Below are 20363 nucleotides of genomic sequence, written 5' to 3' on the forward strand. Positions count from 1 at the left end.
AACTTCAAGTAGCAGAAATATTTCAAATTAGACAGATGGTTGGTATTTTTTCTAAAGAGCAAGAGATGTTCATGATATGGATTAACTTTGTTTAAAGTTAACTACTATGCATCCTACCTAAGACATTTATAAAATCCAGTTGAAGTTAGGATTCCACCACGAGCTAATTTACTGCATGTTGAGAGGTACTCAGAATACATTTCTGCTCGAGAGACAGAACAATCTGGATTTACTTCAAAATGAGCATTTAGCCTAAAAAAAAGAAAAATAAATGGCATTATGCAGTATATTATAGGAGAGTTCATACTAAATATAGTAAAACCATTTGAAGGCAATGTATTATAAAATAATATTTATGCCTGTTTATCAAATGTCACTATCATGTTATTAGCGAAAATGCATGCTAGGTTTTAGACTGATGAAACTAAACAAAAGGAGATTGACCACTTAATCACATTTATTTTAGTATTAAAAAAATGATTAACAACAAATATAAAAACTATATTCACACCCCAGTGAGAACTGGGTTGGTCTGTTGGCAACAAATATTCTATAACAAATAAGTTTCATTCAGTCAATATCTACTAAATTTCCTGTCTTGCAATAATTAAAATATAATAGAAATTCCCAATGATGAGCTATTTCCATTGGAGACGTGGAAAATGGAAGAAAAACTGAACTAAAATTAAACTTTTGTTGTCTCTTCGAGCAAATCCCTTAAGAAAAAAAACTTACCTAAGCTTTCAACTACTCTTTAAGACAATCATACTTCTCCCACATCTCACACTTTCATTCCCCCATTTCAGAAATTTCTATTCATAATGCAGTACAAATTAATTCAAACTTCAGTTTGTCTTTTTCATATAGTGACTTCCATCTATATCAGTTAGGACTGGAGGCCGAATATCATCATAGGATTCTTTTCTAGGACTTACTATACATGTAACAGGCCAACTTATAGCTGTTTATATAAACTGAATCAAATAATACTTATGATTATTTAATTTTAAAATGATTCTCTCCCTCCTCACTAGAACTAGCAGAAATGTACAAATGGGCTTTAGAAGACTGAATCCATACCTAACATACACACACATTTTACTGTGCATGTGGTACATACTTTTTCCAACTTTCATAATTCTTTGAGTACTGAGTTTTCAAAAGGCTTAGATACAAAAACTTTTTTTGGTTTTAATGTAGAAGATAGACATTTCCAAGTATTACTGGAAGTGATTCATTAAGTATAAGGTATAAAAATATATAAGGTGAGGAAAAAGAAAATAATTAGAGATATTTAAAACCATACACCTGATTTTAAGCAAAGTGGAAAAGTCTAGAGAAAACTGCCACAGGAACAAAGACATGAAAGTACCAAAAATATGAAACACAGAATGACAGGAACATGGAATGGGAGACAAATCATGTTAGAGAATGGGAGAAAAGGGATCAGAGAAAGAAAATTTTTAAAGTAATACATCATCAGAAAGTGATCTTTTCTATTCAATCTATTAATCTTCTAAAGAATTTAAATTGGAATTCATAACTCTGTGGAAGCTACCATCCATGAGAAAATGAAATCTAACCAAGTCTACAGTTTATTTTTTCAGGAAGTGGCTGATATGTGACTAGTCAGTCTTCTCAATAAAATATTTTTCAAGTTGCTTATTTCCATGTAAACTCACTAGCTGTTGTATCATTTAACTCATTTCCCCCTATTACTCTGAAAAAAGAAAAATTAACTATCAATGAACAAGAAGTATTGCTTGTGATGAAAAAGAAGAGACATTTAACAACAAAATCTGTTTTATTTTTTTAAAGACAGTCCAGTTCAGTTTTAATAAAATATTAATTTAAGAAATAAAAATCCTGTAATCTGACAAATTCTATTTTCTACAAAGTCAAAGATAACGTTTTAACACAAATTTTACTCTGAAAAGAAGTTACATGGTGTAATTTAATTCTGGAGATTCTGATGAACATATTTTTCTTTTAAATTATTCTAAAATGCAGGGGAAATGATTTTACATTGTCCATTCTCTGTATAAATGATATTCTACTCTTACTAAAAAGAAATACAGAATAAAACATTCTGGATGACTGTTGAAATACATTCCCTTTTCTCTTTTGCTTTGTTCTTCCCAAGGATAAAGCCTTAATAGAAATAAACCACTTACCACTGACAAGCAAACTTCTCACTATCTATTTCCACTATTCCTGGAGGTGGAGCAACATGCTGTGCTACAACTGCTCTGGAAGCTAAAGAAAAAAATACATTAGCTACATCATTTGTACACACTTAGTCACTATATGCCATTTTAGTTCATGGACACTGAAACAATTAATATTCACAAAGACTACCTTTCAAAAAGGGGTATAAACATAATAAAAATACACAAATTTGGGAAAGAAACTTAAAATGGAGCACATATCATACCAGGCACTGTCTTTGAAGCTTTATATAAACTCTTTACTATTATTCAAGTACTAACAATAATATGGATTGTACAGCTAATATAAACTCTTTTTCCCATGGGTCAGATACTGAGTTAAATGCTTTATTTATATTAATTCTTCTGTGAGATGGGTACACATAAGGAAACTGAGACTCAAAGTGATTAAAATAACCAGCCCAAGGTCACACAGCGCAACGCATCAGTAAATAAGAATCAGTTTAGTTATAGAAGAAGACAGTATCAGAAATAATCACTTCACTTCTGAATTTAAAAGATTAATATTAACTCTGCAAGTGGCATATATAACACTTCTGGGAAAAGGTGAACAAAAAATATAAACTAATTTAAAGTCCTACATTCAAGAAAGAATTTTCATAAGATTATTTTTCTGGGGGGAAAAAAATCTGTTGTAATAATAGTTTTCCAGTACACCTTTTGTCCTGAGAGAGGCAAGATTACTGGGTAAAAATGTACTAGTTATTAATCTTAAAACATATACCAATTTCTGAGATTTTACTTATGATATATTTTAAAACAATTCAAGTCCGATGAATAAGTTAGATCATCTATTATTTTCTAACAAGTGGATCAAATCTGTAGAAAAATAAATGTTTTCTTCTGCTATATATAAAAGAACTAATAAAAACATAAAAATATGATAATATACTTAGCCATATTATGATGATTTAAATATGAATCTTACATATTTTTAAAATTAAAAATTATACTGCTTCATCAGCATTATTTTATAGTTTTTAAACTTATAAAATGTACCCACTATTTTTCAAATAACATTTTAGCAAAGCTCAGAATCCTCAAACAGAACAAATGTATTTCTAAAATTACTAGAACCCAAGGAGCTCCACAGCACAGTCAAATCTGTGAATGATCAAAAGCCATCCCGACTAATGTTTGATGAAACCCCAAGCTTTCACTGGGATAAAAGCTAATAGTCACTTATTGAACATTTACGTTGTATTAAGCTATTTACACTTATAAAATATTTTTTGTTTTAATCTTATTTATAGGCCTAAATTTAATTATCCCCATTTTGCTAATGAAAAAAATAAAGCTTAGAGATTAAGTTTACAAAGGAACACATGATGGAAATGGCAGAGCTGTATATAGCTGGGTACTGGATTTGAATCCAGGTCTGTCATATTTCAGATACATACATACTATGACATGTTATTTCTTAACAGAACAAAATAATTACAATCAAAACTATTTTCCGGGGCGCCTGGGTGGCTCAGTGGGTTAAGCCGCTGCCTTCGGCTCAGGTCATGATCTCAGGGTCCTGGGATCGAGTCCCACATCGGGCTCTCTGCTCAGCGGGGAGCCTGCTTCCTCCTCTCTCTCTCTGCCTACTTGTGATCTCTCTCTGTCAAATAAATAAATAAAATCTTTAAAAAAAAAAAAACAACTATTTTCCTGGTGCAACCCCAGCTTATCTTTTCTTCTCCTAACTTGGTAACGCCATTACAGAAAATATCCGAGCAGGGCCTTAACCCACTTGGAAATCTTCCTTGTTTTTCTTCATCAGTTGTACTATGAGAGAATATAATCCATTCGGACTGAAATCTCCTGAATCAATTAATGACCAGTTGAATGAAATATCAGTAATTATGTTGAAATTATAAAAATTTTATGAATAATGTATAAAGAAGAATAAAGCAGCCACAATTAAATTAAGACGATAAACTAGAAACACAGAATTACTATAAAAGTGGCTACAAACTGAGAAGCACTGCCCTTGGGAAAGACACCTAAAGATTCATTCCAAGTGATTCAAAGGTACTTATACTTTAAAAGGAATCAATTTCCAGGGGCACCTGGGTGGCTCAGTCGGTTGAGTATCTGAATTTTGATTTTGGATCAGGTCATGATTTTGGGGTCATGGGATTGTGGGATGGAGCCCTGAGACTGAGTCCTGAGACAGGCTCAGCACTCGGCAGGGAGTTTGCTTGAGATTCTCTCTCTCCCTCTGCCTCTGTTCCCCCAACTCTCTCTCTCTCAAAATAAATAAACAAAAATCTTTAAAGGAATCACTTCCCAGATGCTCAACTTCTGTATATACTCCTTTCTAAAACTGCTCTTCTCCCATTTTGGAACAGAAAGTCTTAACTTTCATCCATCCTTTATAGCAACGCAGGTATGGTTAAATGCATAGCTCTCAAGTAGGAATGGCTGGTTCTAGATAGAGGTCCAGCACTTACTAGCTGTGTAACCATGGGCAAGTTAATTAACCTGTCTATAAAATGGGGAAAATAAGTACACTGACCTCCTAGGTCATTATGAGGATTAGAGGAGTTTACATATAAGCCACTTAAAACAATGCCTGGCACATAGTTACCACTATATAACTGTCAGCATGCTGCTGCTGCTGCTGATGATGATGATGACGATGACAATGATGATGATGGCAAGAGGTAAAAACCTCTAGGACACCAAAGGGAGAATTAGAATCATCAGAATCCACAAAGCTTCGTTTAACCAAGGTATTATGGTAGGGGTTCCTATCTATATTTTATGATGTTTTATATATTATAGTTAAGGGCAATGTTGGCCATGAGAAAAGGAGTATTCTGGCCCTTTGGTATATTCTGAATTCAGATATAAAGTGATGACAATTTTTGCTTAATGTCCTTTGCTCCTCTATTTTCTATCTACTGTCAAAAAAAGGTGTTACTTTTGAGTCAGAATCTTGTATAAGTAAGGCACAGAAAATTTTTTAAAGAAATACTGAAGGTGGTGGCATCTTATTTCATTCAGATGACATGATCCTGACTCGTTTAACTGTCTTAGAATTGTGAAGTAAGGAAGGTGTCATGGGAACACCTATTAACCATACTTTCTTGGAATGAAAAATAAAGTTGGACCTTTTTTAAGTAATGAAAAGTGAGACTGATTAAAGCAAAATACTTTTGATAATGAAGACTAACTTCACCAGTTAGGTTATATGGGAGACATTTTCTGTAGCTGAATGGGAGAAATCTGCAGTTCTAAGGCTTTTACAAAAAAGTACTCAAAGCACATGATTAAAGTACCTTTTCAAAAACTGTACTGGTCTTGAATATTTCAATTTTTCTAATCTAGTGGTCCTCAAAGTATAGTCCCCTGACCTGCAGCATCAGCATCTCATGGGAACTTGTTTAGAAATTAAAATTCTCTGGTCCACCTGAATCAGAAATTCAGGGTATGGAGCCTAGAAATCAGTGTGTGAGCCCACCAGCCAATTCTGAGGCACACTTAAGTTTGAGAACTGCTGTGTTAATATTTCTTAACTATATCAGGTTAAACATGGTGCATCTAAGCAAAAGTCAGCAGGTATATTTTACAGTCATATCTAATTAGTATCTTTTTTACATATTTCCAATAAAACTTAAAAGTAAATGTAATGACCGGGCAACATATTCTTTTATGAGTCATATGTTAATTCTTTGATTTCAACACATCAAAGAACTCAAGTTGACAGAAGATCATTAAATATAATTTTAAGAATTTTGGCTAATTCTGAAGTTCAAAGAACTATAAATTCTATCCTTAGCTATTTATTGATGTAAACTAGATTTTCAAATTAAATCTATAAAAAGGAAAAATGGAGGTAGAATTGATGTTGAACCCAGTTTCACTCTAGCAATAAAAAAACATTCATTTTGGGATACACTGGAGTAACACTTTCCAGAGAACCACCTCATTAAGAGATGAACTTCCAATAGCTACTTCGTCATGTACTGTTGTTTCATGTATTGCTTATTTCTAAAACTTACAATGATAAAATTTTAAATACTTAAAACTTTATAGAGTAACACAAAACTGAAAAAGTTAAATTAAAATATCTACATTTATAGGTGATAAGTACAGATAGAGTGGTGGATATGAGTTCAAGGAGAAAGAAGGTACCATAAAATTAGTGTCTGTGTATTTAAAATGGATGATGGCAAATATTAAGATTCCACTGGATACAAAAAGTACTTTTTATTTTAAAATGTCAATTTAATATACATAAAAAATCTTACTTACAACTATTCAAATTATAATGAAGAAATTTAGATGTCAAACTAAAAGCAGGTGAAAGGTTACTTAAGTTTTCATCGTGATAGGAAGTGAGCAAAACTTCTGAAGACAACCATTCCATAAGAAAACAGTATTAAACAAATGATGGGGATGGGGGACAAACTATAAATGATAACTAATAGAACAATTAAAAGTTATCATTCATGATGAGCAAGTAATAAAATGCTCACTGGTTCAAAAGTGAATTTTTAGGTCTTTAGAGGCTTATTCCCACCTCTATCAATGAATTATTATATATATATATGCACATACAAGTTACAAACTTTAAACGTTTAATTTTGTTCATTTGCCAAACGAGGGCCAAATCTTATTTGAGGGGATGGGTTTATTTGTTGAGGTCACTGGTCAGTGAAGAGACAAAATCAGTAGTTTCCATCAAAATTACCCTTAAATATTCTTCAAATGGCCCATTTTATTTCAGTGTATCACTGACAATTTATTAATTCCTCTAACTCTTGGTTGAACAGAGTTTCTCTACAGCCCTCAGTTAATTTAATCTTTAATTTCTTCTCTGAGTATAGAAATATACCCCTACTATCCACTTAAATGGTAAAAAGAACTGTTTCATTTCTTTGTCAAGGCTGAGAAAACATTATTGTTTGACCACTGACTCGCCAGTATGTTATTACCTGTGGGTTAAAGTTACAGAGTAGGGTAGTCAAAATTACCTATCTTTTTCATGCTTCATTGTTTGTCCAATCCTGTTAGTTGACACCAAGGAAGTGAAATACCCATATGATACAACTCTACCATATACTTCAGAAGGACATAGTGGAAATCAATAAAATATGTGATACATATTACATACCTTTCATGTGAATAGAGTATATAATTGTGATCCTATGAGTTAGAGGAGAGACTGAGATCATGATTAAATGACAGGAGAAAAAGTAGCTGAGAGATGTGATGGAAGTCACTGGCAACTGAAGAAGCCAGGGTATTTAGGAAGACTCAACAAGATTTGGGGATCAAATGGACACAGTAGTTAAAGGTAAAAAATAATGAGATTTTTGAATTAAGTATAGTGAGGGAGGTTGATGATCTAAATGTATTTCTAGGCTGAAGGGAAGAAGCAGGTAAAGAAAAAGAGGCTTGAGATACAGGAATGAAGAGACTGATATTTAGAGCACATATTCAGAAGCTGACATCTCTGAAGACAAGTGGATGTTGAAGGAAAATGAGTTCAGATGCTAATAAGTTTATAAGTGAAGGGTTAAGAAGTTGAAGAAAAACATGCCACATGGCTTCCATATTAATTGCAAGTGAGAGGTAATAAGATCAACTGAGAAGAATATCCTCTATTAAAAGAGTATCCTCCATTAAAATATACAGGGAAAGAGAAATGTCTTGGGAATGGTGGGAGGTGGAAAAGAGCACTTGAGGTGAAAAATGGATTGTTTTGTTAAGACAAATGAAGGTAGAGAAAGCATACCCAAAAAGGCTGAGAGTGCTAAAATATAAAAATGACGACTTATAACAAGCCAGGAGAAAGAAGTCCAAGGACTGAGGAGAATGCTCATTATTAGATAGCTATGAATTCTAATGAAAGACATTTGAGTTAAACAGAATTGACCCAAGGGACCTTAAGAAGGGTCCACAAGTGCAGGTACCCAGACATGTGTGTCTGATTCAAGGCTCTGATTCTGTGGTTTTTGGTTCAAGTATTAGGAGGTATTATAGTTATGTACTTGGATGACCAGCTGGGAGAATTATAAGGTTATATATGATTAACTTATTCTTGGCATATCAATTTCCAGTGACCAAAATTGCAAATAATAAGTTCATCAGGGCACTTCATATTGCTCTCACAATTGTAAATATCTAACCCCTCACACTTCTTGAAAAAAATTTTCTTTAAAATCTATTATTCTATTCTTCCTCTGTGCTTACTTTGGTCCTACTGGTCCTGGAATGTAGAATATCTAAGAAATTAAAGCTCATATTCAAGTTCTGCTTTAGCCTATTCCACTATTATATTATCAGTTCCCTGTACTGCACATTTACATTTATCTTTAGTATTAAATCTTACATACCAGTATTCATAATGAAAAACATTATGTAAAAACACTAACCTGGGGCAGATGCTACATGAGTCTGGGTTTGGACTTGTTCTACAGCTTGTGGCCTAATTTCAGATAAAACTTGATGACTGGAACTTGGATGTTCGACGAGTTTTACTGCAGCTAGTGCATCAGGACCAAACATCTGAATATCCATAGAAACCAGACACACTAACATGTCTAAAATAAATAAAAAACCAATAGTTATTAGTAATATTATCAAACAATGACATTGCTGAAAAACATATGCTATACAGAATAACTGCTTCTCAGATGGCAGTCCCTGAATCACTGTACATCAGAATATCTGTGGATCTTTGAAAAAGATTTTTAGGCTCAACCTCTGAAGACTGATTTAGTAGCTCTGCGATGGGGATTAGGTATCTTTATTTTTGAAAAGTTTCCCAACTGATTCCAATGTGTAGCCAGATTTAGGAACCATTGATATGGAAAGTGACATCTTAATTTCTCATTAATAATTTCAAGCTAAATCTCTGTTTACTCTGGTTTTAGTATTTGTACCCAAGATAGAAATCATTCTAATCAATGAGTAAATATTAACATACTTTCATAATTGTGTTTAAAACTGACAACCCACTAAAGAGGTGGCAAGTTGATTCATTTTAAGAATAATATCATTACCAGCAACTTCTAGGAATAACAAGGAAACTTTTTCACTCAGCTTCATTTGCTTAATAGTAGCAGCTGACCATTTGAAACAGAAAGACTTGCTCCTCAGAGTTACAGCAATTTTGTTGGTTGTTTGGTTGGATTTGATAAGTAGTAACAGAAATAAAGAAAGGAAGAGGAATTATTGATAGCCACAAACATCCTGGTCCCTATATGACAGAAGTTTCTTGCTAATCTAAAACAGGTGGAATGAATAACACAAACGTGTGTGTCTGAAAGGGTAATGACTCCTCAAAATGAATAGTAAACCCCAAATACCAATTGTGATATAATATAGTACCCCATTAAATATTTTTTCCTCAATAAAGAAAATAAATGTTAATCTTACCTATGCTCTTTTCTACTTTTGCAATTTTTGTGCAAGCAACATCTCCCATTTCTGTGAGCATATATAGCACCTCGAGTGTTGAGATCACGAGCAGCACATCAGGTAAAGTGAGATGACAAATGATCTCTCTGTATGAGTCCTGATCGACATATTCACAAATCAAAACACCATTATCTTCTGCTTTGCAAAGATTTCCCAAAATTTCCATGCCTGAAAAGCGTACACACACAAACACATATTTATTTTTTTAATAGATGATAAAAAGTCTGTGCATATTATACAATGAGAAAATTAAGTAAGTACTTACCCCTCATCTTTAAAAACCTATCCCTTGACATTAGGCATTTTGTAACAGTATGAAACATCAGATGAGTAGTCTTGAAATCGACAGGGTCCAACAGAAGCTGGAAAATGGAAAGGACACTATTGAGGTAGCCCTCTTCAATGCTGTATATTTCAAATTTAATAAAAATTAATGTTTTTTTAATGTTTTTTTAACAGTGTTGCCCAAGTTTTTAAAAATTTACTGTGGGAATAGCCATCACTAAATCTGGAGCATCATTTCAAATATTTTTTCCGAAAATGTGTGTGATACCATAGTTAGGCAAAACTATATGTAAGCCTTTCATATTCTCTAAGTATAGCAATACAATAATGCTACATACTAAAAATTTAAAGTAAATATCATTGCTAACTATCAAAACTGTTTTAAGTTACTATCACATGCTTACCTCAGCTGCAATATTTCCTAACGTGTCAAGGCCTAATTGCCTTAGAGAAATAAAATGACTATGTGCAGAAAGTAATAGGAAACGAAGACAGGTACGATTAGCTGCCAAGAGCTTAACATTGCCCTCTTCAAAGGAAAGATTTCGCAAAATCACTGCAATCTGAAGTACCCGTTGTCCTTCAATATCATTAATGCCCAGCTTTCGAGGTGGATGAAATAAAGATTCCCAAATCCATTCTCCTGATGTACCTTCTATAATAGAACACATATATTTTACTTAAATTGATATTTCATTTATTATTATTGATATTTCAAAGTTATTTAAAATTTTTCTTACTGTCTTACCATGAGACTTGTTTCTGTCAGAAATGAGGTCACGTACTTCATTATCATCAACAATGTCTTTCCAAAACTGTAATTAAGAGATGATTATGCTTAATTCTGACATTTGAAAGAACTATTCTATTTCTTTAAAAACAGTCACGCAGGGCACTGGGTGGCTCAGTGGGTTAAGACTCTGCCTTCAGCTCAGGTCATGATCTCAGGGTCCTGGGATCAAGCCCCGCATTGGGCTCTCTGCTCATTGAGAAGTCTGCTTCCCCCCTCTCTCTGCCTGCTGCTCTGCCTACTTGTGATCTCTCCCTGTCAAAATAAAATCTTAAAAAAAAATAGTCACACCTACTATAAAACTATAAAATTTTTATTTATTTACAGAGAGAGAGAGGGAGAGAGAGAGGGTTGGGAGGGAATGAGGGAAGAGGGGGAAAGAGAAAGAGAGAGAGAAGGAATCTTTTTCTCCTTTTTTTTAAAAAGAGATGGAGGGGTGCCTGGGTGGCTCAGTGGGTTAAAGCCTCTGCTTTTGGCTCAAGTCATGATCCCAGGGTCCTGGGATGGAGCCCCACATCAGGCTCTCTGCTCAGCAGGGAGCCTGATTCCTCCTCTCTCCTTTCTCTCTGCCTGCCTCTCTGCCTACTTGTGATCTCTGTCTGTCAAATAATTAAATAAAATCTTAAAAAAAAAAAAAAAAAGAGAGATGGAAAGTGGATGGGGGAGGGGCAGATGGAGAGGGAGAGAGAATCTTAAGTAGGCTCCATGGTCAGCACAGGGCCTGACTCAGAGCTCGATCTCACAACCTTAAGATTATGGCCTGAGCCGAAATCAAGGGTTGGACGCTCAACCGAATGAGCCACCCTAGTGCCCCTAAAACTTGTACTTTTAAAAATCCATGTAGACATCATTATGTGCTATTTAATTAATTGACAAAAATACTTAACTTTCTACAAGTTTAAGGTACTTAAATAATAAGGTATCATTTCAGATTAGGGATTCTTAAGCTTGGGTCCACAGACTTCTAAATGGTCTGTGAAAGAAATGAGGGCATCTGTGAAATTAAATGGAGGGAAACAGTGATAACTTCATGCTCATTAACCTCTAACTAAAACTTGGTATTTCTTTAGCAATTCCTTCAATGCTGAATGTTAGACAAAAAAACAAGTAATAGTAGCAGTACCTGGGGATATGTCACCAATATGAATTACAGATATTTTCTGATCATTTTACAGCTATGGCAAGTATCTAGAAATAGTGCTTATGCTCATTAGTATCTGAAAATTATGAAAGTCATTAATTCTGTCATTAAACAGCACACAATCACAGTATTCCTGTTTACAGACATGCCTGCGACATTGCCTGGCTAGCTGCTGAGCAAATCTATATCTAGAATAAAATCAAATATTTAATTGGTGAAGTTGTGTTCCCCAAGTTTTCAACCCAGATATTTGACTTGCTTTCCAGTATTCCATATCTGTAAACTATTTTTGATACAAATGTGAGAAGAGATGAGCCAAGATCCATGGTCAATGTTCTTTTTCAGGCTAAGAATCAAGTGATCTTATGCTATATAACTATACAAAATGAAAAATAACTTGAAATTGTCTATGACACTTAATTGTATTACCTTGTTACTTCTGTACTAATAAAGAAATGCATGGACTATTCACTTTTTATTTCTAAACATTCTCATGTGGATATTTCAAAATAACTGTATTTAGTTTTTGGAATTAAGATTCTTTCACATTTAAAGCCACTAGTCTGAGAAAAAGTCCAGCAGGAAAAGGATCAATTGTTCAAAAAAACTCATGAAAAAGAATGTTTGGTAACAATAAACAAGAACTAAGCATATGAAGAAAAAAAGACTATGTTCAATAAATAAGAAAAAAGGCCCATAGGAAATTCAAATAACAAAGATATCAGACATGGAATTTCTGATGATCATGGATAATAAATTCAAAGAAATAAGAGATTGAAAAATTTGGCAAATAAATGAAAACTATAAGAATGAAAGAGAAATTCTAAACTGAAAAGAAAAATTCAATTTAATGACTGATTATATACAACTCAAAAAAGAATGAACTATAAGTGTAGAAGAAAATACAATTTGGAAGCATAAAGAGGCAAAAGGTTGGGGGAAAAACCCATACAAGACACAGAACATACAGTGAAAAGTACTAACATAAGAATAATCGGAATTCCCGAGAATCAAGAGAGAGAATGGGCAGAAACAGTATTTGAAGAGACAGGGCAAAGAATTTTCTAAAACAATTTAAAGAAGTTAACCTATAGATTTAAGCAGCACTCCAAATAATAAAGAAAGAGAAATAAAGATGTGTAGGAATATGAAAATAAAAGAATAAAATTCCTGAAAAGCAAAGATACAAAAGAACTCCAAATTAAATGCAAAGACAGGAAAAAAAAAAAAAAGGATAATCTTAAAAAGGACTACGAACTAAACTGACAGCAGACTTTGTAATAAAATAAAATAAAATAATGGAAGCCAAAAGACAATGGACATTTTCTAAGCGATGAAAGAAAATATTTGGCAAACTTAAATCTTTAAACAGAGAAACTGCCCTTCACTAAAAAGGAAACCTGGCAAATGAAAACTGAGAAAATTGACCCTTTATAAACCAGTAATAAAGAAAAATATGTGAAAAGAGAGACGTGGTTTAAATCAAAATAAATAATGAATGAATAAAATACTAAAAAAATGTTTTATGAGGTAAAAATATGCTTAAAACTAAAATCTAAGAAAAAATGCCTGGAAAGAACTTTTGCTAAGGCCATAATGCAGTAATTAGTACTTTGGTAGTCCTCTTCCTATCATATAACCAGTATGTATAAAACAACTGTTTTCAGAGACTGGACAACATAATCACTGAAATGTGGAAAACAAAGGAAGTGAGTTCAATCACTGCCCCATAGTTTCACAGACACTCTAGACTATAGCACAGAGACAATAAATTCAAGAGATCGTAGTGATTTCTAAGCTGAGGAAACTGATCAGAGTTTAGTAATACCAGCAGAAATAGAATTTGAGAGCAAATTTGCAAGAAAGAGGAGCAATGAAAAAAAGAACTCAATGAATCTGCAGGGGAATATCTAGAGCTGATTGCTGAATACTAAACTATGCATATGTAAGTTTGAACTCTAAAACCTCAGCAAGAAAAACCCAGAGAGAACAATTAATGAGGAGTTATAACTGAACAATTCACAAAATAGAGAAAACTCATTAAATACCCTGCAAATTCAGTAGAAATCCAAACAAAGCCATGCCTTAGGAGTAGGGATAAACTGGTGCTAGAGTAAAGGCGAATCTATCTCAGTCATAACAAAGCTTTAAAACGTTCTAAAGGATTGGTATGTCACAATCTATATGTCAGCTAAAAGCATGCCAGAACAAAGTCCTATCTTCTTGAAAGTCACCAAAATCCAAACACTCAATAATGTAACATTCTCAATATTCATATCTAATAAAAAATTACTGCATGTAAAAAGAAAGTAGGAAGCATGATCCACAACTAAGACAAAAATAGTTTCAACAAAAACAGACCCAGAAGTAATAAAGATAATGGAATTAGAAAAGAATTTTAAACATTTCTGAATAAAATTTTCTTTTTATTAAATATTAGCAAAGATTTAAAGGAAACTATGAGCACAATTAGGAGGAAAATGGGATGATATAAAAGAGAATCAAATAGAATTTCTAGAGCTGAAAACAGTATCTGAAATAAAAAAGTATGACTAGATGGGCTTAACAGGATAAGAGAAAATGAAAACAGGATAATAGAAACATCCATGAAATACACAGGAGGAAAAAAAGGTCTAAAAACAATGAACAGAACTTCTATAGCCTGTGAGACAGTATATGGTCTAACATTTGAATAAACATAGTCTCAGAGGAAGATAATTATCATATAATCTCTCTGATATGAGGAATTTGAGAGGCAGGGTGGGGGTTGTGGGGGGTAAGGAAGGAAAAAAAATGAAACAAGATGGGATCAGGAGGAAGACAAACCATAAGAGATTCTTAATCTCATGAAACAAACTGAGGGTTGCTGTGGGTGGGGAGGTAGGGATAGGGCAGCTGGGTTATGGACATTGGGGAGGGTATGTGCTATGGTGAGTGCTTGAAATATATAAGCCTGATGATTCACAGACCTGTACCCCTGGGACAAATAATACATTATATGTTAATTTGAAAAAAAAAAAAAAACAACATAGTCTCAGAAAAATAGGAGGGGAAAGAAAAAAAATTTGAAGGAATAACTGCCAAAACTTTCCAAATTTCTTGCAAAATACCAAACAAGAGAGCTAAATAAACCCAAAGCAGGAAAAGCAAAGAAGACCTCAACAAAGCACATCCTAAACAAAATAAAAATCAATGATTAAGAGAATACCTTAAAAGTAGTCAGAGAAAACACATCACACACAAAACAATATGATTAAAAATGACTTCCTGTCAGTAAAAATGCAAATCAGATGGCAATGAAACATTATCTTAAACTGCTCAGATAATACCCCGGAAATAATTTTATATCCGGCAAAAATATCTTTCAAACATAAAGGCAAAATAAAATTTTCAGGTAAATAAAAGCTAAGAATTAAAATTCAACCATATCAATAATTTCATAAAGTATAAATGGTCTGAATGCTTGATAAAAAGGAAAAAATTGCACAAAAAGCAGATTAAAGCAAGTAAGATTCAAGTATAAGCTATCCTTAAGAAACTATATAAAACCACAGATGAAATGGGGTGTCCAAGTGATACAGTTAGTTGTCTGACTCTTGGTTTCAGCTTAGGTTGTGATCTCCAGGTTGTGAGATTAAGCCCTGTGTCAGGCTCCATGTTCAGCGTGGAATCTGTTTAGGATTCTCTCTCCCTCTGTCCCTCCTGCTCCTTCTTGCTCTCTCTCTCTTTCAAATAAATAAATCTTAAACACACACACACACGAAAAGCATAAAAATAGAAAAAGATATATCATGAAAACATTAATCATAAGAAAGCTGATGTAGATAAATTAAACCAGTGAAGAGACTTCAGGAGATGGGATATTATCAGAGGTCAGAGGAATGTTCTGTAATAAAAAATAAAAGCTAAGTTATCAAGAAAATGTATTAATCCTAAATGTATATGCAACAAATAACAGAGGTTCAAAATACACAAAACAAATACTGACAACTAAAAGGAGATATAAACATTCATACTTTTGATGATTTTAACACTCATCTCTGAAGAAATCATAAAATAATTATACAGAAAAGCATAACTATACAAAAATCTTGAACACTGTCAAATACCTTGACTTGTTATTAATAAATACCATACCCATCAATAGAACATACATTGTTTTCAAGTGTGTATGAAACAGTCACTAAGACCATATGCTAAAACAAGTCTTGATAAGTTGAAAAGACCTTATTTAGGGGTGCCTAGGTGGTTGAGGTGGTTAAGTGTCCACCTCTTGATTTTGGCTCAGGTCATGATCTCAAGGTCATGAGACTGAGCCCATGTCATGCTCTGCAGTGGGCATGGAGTCTGCTTAAGATTCTCTCTCTTCCTCTGCCACTCCGCTGTCCGTTGCCCTGCTCACAGCATACTCTCTCAAAATAAATAAATAAATAAATAAAAACTAACTAAATAAAAGAACTTATATAAACTTATGTTCTCTGACAACAATGGAATGTGATTAAAATGAGGAATAACTATAGCAATAATACTAATACTAAAAGCTACTTGGAAAAAAAAAAACCCAAAATTAAATATCATACTTCTATATAAGCCATAAATTAAAGAAGAAATCACAAGAATATGAGAAAACACCTTTAACTTAATGATAATGAAAACTCAACATAAGAAAATTTGTGAGACACAACTCAAGCAGTTTAGAGAAAGAATTTATAGCTTTATAAACTGACATTAAACAAGAAGTTTAAAACCAATGATCTAAGATTCTATCTTAAGAAGTCTGAAAAAGAGCAAAGCAATGAATAATGAGAGCAGTATATATAAAACAAAAGTGAGTAAATGGAGATGAGAGTTGTTCTAGTGTCCCTACATTATCCAGAAAGTGGTAAAAGTACTAATTTCCTATATCAGTAAAAATTAAAATTATAATCTCTAGTGTTATCACTAAGAGAACAGAAAAAGTATATAAATACCAAACAAACAGTAGGCAGAATACTGAATAATAAACAATACTCAGTTAAATAAAAAGGTAAGAAAGGAGGAAGAGAAAAAACCAAAACCAAAATAGGTAGGAATCTAATATAGAAACCAATTTGAAACACTGCAGATTTAAACACATTTATATGAAAATTACATTTAATGTAAATTGAATAAATGTACTAATTTAAAAACAATTTTTCACACTTGGGGAAAAAAAAGCGCCCAAGTGTATGTTGTTTATTAAAAACAAAACAAAACAAAAGGCCCGGGGTGCCTGCATGGCTCAGTGGGTTAAGCCTCTGCCTTCAGCTCAGGTCATGTTCTCAGGGTCCTGGAATCGAGCCCCGCATAAGGCTTTCTGCTCAGCAGGGAGCCTGTTTCCCCCTCTGCTTCTGCCTATTTGTGATCTCTCTGTCAAACAAATAAATACAAATCTTAAAAAAATTTTTTTAAAAAGGCACAAAAAACATCTAAAATATAAGGATAAGTAAGAAAGGTTAAAGGCAAAAAAATATGAGCCACAGAAACCACGAACAAATGGAAGATAATATTATATTGATAACCCCCCCCCAAAAATAGTAGACTTATAAGGTAAAAAGGATATTTCATATGTTTAACTGACCAGTTGAACATGAACATAAAGTACACTATGTAACAGTCTTGAAATACAAAAACACAGTATTATAGAACTATAAGGAAAGTCACATCCCCAGTCATACTGAGTGTTCTTAACATGCCTCATTCCATAAATGAAGAAATGGACAAAGCAGCCAGTACTGATATAAAAATACAAATATCATGATTAACCATGTTGGCCTGATATACATAGAAATTTATATCCAATAACTTCAATATATATATAAATATAGTGTTTATAAAATCTCATCAGTGCTAGACTATGAAATAAATGAAAGTATTTCAGAAGTTTAAGATTACATAAAGCATATTGTTTCTGCACAGTGAAATTCAGTTAGATTTTTTTCCATTGCTCTTTTTTTTTGAAATAACATATATAATGTTTGTTTGAAGGGTACACATCTGTGATTCATCAGTCTTACACAATACCCAGAGCTTAATACAATACATACCCACCCCTATGTCCATTGCCCAGTTACCCCATCCCCTACCTCCTTCCCCTATGATCCTCCACCTTGTTTCTTAAAGAAAAAGAAAACTACAAAAATTGTATGTTTTTTGGATATTAAGAAACTTCCATTTAAGAGAAGATATTTGCAAATGACATATCTGATAAAGGGTTAATATCCAAAATACATAAATAATTTATAAAACTCAACATCCAAAAGCAAATCATCCAATTAAAAAATGGGCAGAAGGCATGAATAGACATTTTTCCAAAGAAGACATACTGATAGCCAAAATAGACATGAAAAGATGTTCACCATCAGGGAAATACAAATCAAAACCACAATGAGATATCACCTCACAGTAGTCTGAATGGCTAAAATCAACAAAACAAAAAACAATAGGTGTTGTTGAGGATGAGGAAAAAGGGGAATCCTCTTTCACCTCTTTCAGCCAGTCTGGGAAACAGAATGGAGGTTCCTCAAAATGTTAAAAATAGAACTACCCTAGGATCCAGCAATTGCACCTACTTGGTACTTACCCAAAGAATTACAGAAATACTCATTTGAAGAAATTCATGCACTCCTGTATTTATTTATTTATAGCAGCATTATCTACAATGGCCAAATTATGGAAACAGTCCAAGTGTCTTAAACTGATGAATGAATAAAGAAGACTGGCATATTTTCCCTTCTATATCTATATCTATGTCTATATCTCTAAATACATAGATTATATACATACAAAGGAATATTATTCATCCAACAAATGAATGAAGTCTTGTCATTTCCAATGACATGGATAGAGCTAGAGAGTATAATGGTTAGTGAAATAAGTCAGAGAAAGATGAATACTATATGATTTCATATATGAATACTATATGATTTCATATATGAATTTAAGAAACAAAACTAGCAAAGGGGAAAAAAGAGAGAGAGGTAACTCAAGAAACAGACTCTTAACTAGAGGGAACAAATGGATGGTTATCAGACGGAAGGTGGATGGGGATATGGGTGAAATACAAGATAGAGGCTAAGGAGCACACTTGCTGTGATAAGCAAAGGTTGTTGTATGGAAGTGTTGAATCACTATACTGTATACCTGAAACTAACATTGCACTGTATGCCAACTAACTGGAATTTTTTTTAAAAACTTAAAAAAAAGAAAGAAAGAAAGAACTTCCCTTCAAAACTATCCATGTATCAGACGTCATAATGGAAATTATAAGATACTATGAGTTATGAAAACATGAAATATCAGAATTGGGAGAATAAAGTTAAATATGTGCTTAGAAAGAATTTTATGGCTTTAAAGGTATGTATTAAAATGTATGTATTAGAAAAAACAAAACTAAAAATCAATGCTCTAAGCACCAAGAGATTATAAAAAGTGTGGTAAATTAAATCCCAAAAAATATAGCATATAAAAAGAACTATAAAGAGCAGAAATTCATGAAAAACATGCAAGAGAGGTGATCATCTAATCATCTTCAACATATTTGTGTCTTCTAGATTTCAAGTAATTAGCAATTATACTCACAACCCCCACTCCCCATTGTGATTGCATAAATAAATACAAAATTTGTGCATCTTACACTTTAATCACCACTTTTCCGCAGTTAAAAGGAAATCATCTGTTTAACTACAACCAAGAGGCTTGGCTTTTAATGGGTGGGGTAAGGACAGAATATAAGACTTTGGGTGAACTCGTGAAGTGGGGAATTAATATTCAACTCCATATCATGGTGAGAAACTAGAAGATCTAACACTCCCAAATAAAGAGAGCAAAAGGAGTTGACGGTCTCTATTTGAGTTTGAGTTAAAAACAATCTCCCAAATATTTCACCACTAGCCTGCTCCACAGCCCCCATGAGTTTGGCTTTATTACCAGAATCATCAAAAAATATCCCATAACAAAATTAATATAAAGTCATTCTGACCAGTATTTATTTTCTGGTGACTAGCAAATCCCAAAAAGAAGTGAAGAAATGAACTCTCCATCCAATCCACACAAAAATCCCATAGAGAAGTCTGCTAAAATTTATAAACCAAGATTATAAGACACGAAGGAATAATCTACCCTGACTCAGAGTGACTAGAATTAGAATCCAAGATGCTTATGTATCAGAATTGTCAGGTGTATGTGTTTTTGTACACATAATTTTAAACTTATATTTTAGATATTTATACATTTACATTTGTATAAATTTAATGCATACATAATTTGGATATTAATAAAGTATATTTAAAATACATATTATTTGATTTACTAAAAGTATAAAAGATCAAAAGGGCAAATTTGAAAAAATATGAAGAGACTTTCTAGAAATTAAAACACACATTAACACATTTAACAAATGAGTCAAGTGAAATATTAGATACGACTAAAGAGCGATTAAGTGAACTGAAAAACAGCCTTAAGGATTACTGCTCAGAAT

The 20363-nt window shown here is 32.9% G+C and overlaps 1 protein-coding gene across 1 annotated transcript in view; it reads right to left on the bottom strand.

The window, feature by feature from the left end:
* The window catches only part of ARID2 (AT-rich interaction domain 2), a 165402-nt gene that overhangs the window by 51210 nt on the left and 93829 nt on the right, over positions 1-20363 (bottom strand). The window contains exons 7-13 of the mRNA XM_045073343.1: positions 10684-10750; positions 10340-10590; positions 9916-10012; positions 9609-9818; positions 8603-8770; positions 2175-2256; positions 118-252 (exon numbers count right to left, since the gene is read on the bottom strand). Coding sequence (XP_044929278.1) covers positions 118-252; positions 2175-2256; positions 8603-8770; positions 9609-9818; positions 9916-10012; positions 10340-10590; positions 10684-10750 — 1010 coding nt within the window. The remainder of the gene's footprint in view (positions 1-117; positions 253-2174; positions 2257-8602; positions 8771-9608; positions 9819-9915; positions 10013-10339; positions 10591-10683; positions 10751-20363) is intronic.

The sequence above is a fragment of the Mustela putorius genome, unplaced genomic scaffold, assembly GCF_011764305.1.
Source record: "Mustela putorius furo isolate JIRA1106 unplaced genomic scaffold, ASM1176430v1.1 tig00537227_pilon_pilon_pilon, whole genome shotgun sequence".
Lineage (NCBI taxonomy): Eukaryota > Metazoa > Chordata > Mammalia > Carnivora > Mustelidae > Mustela > Mustela putorius.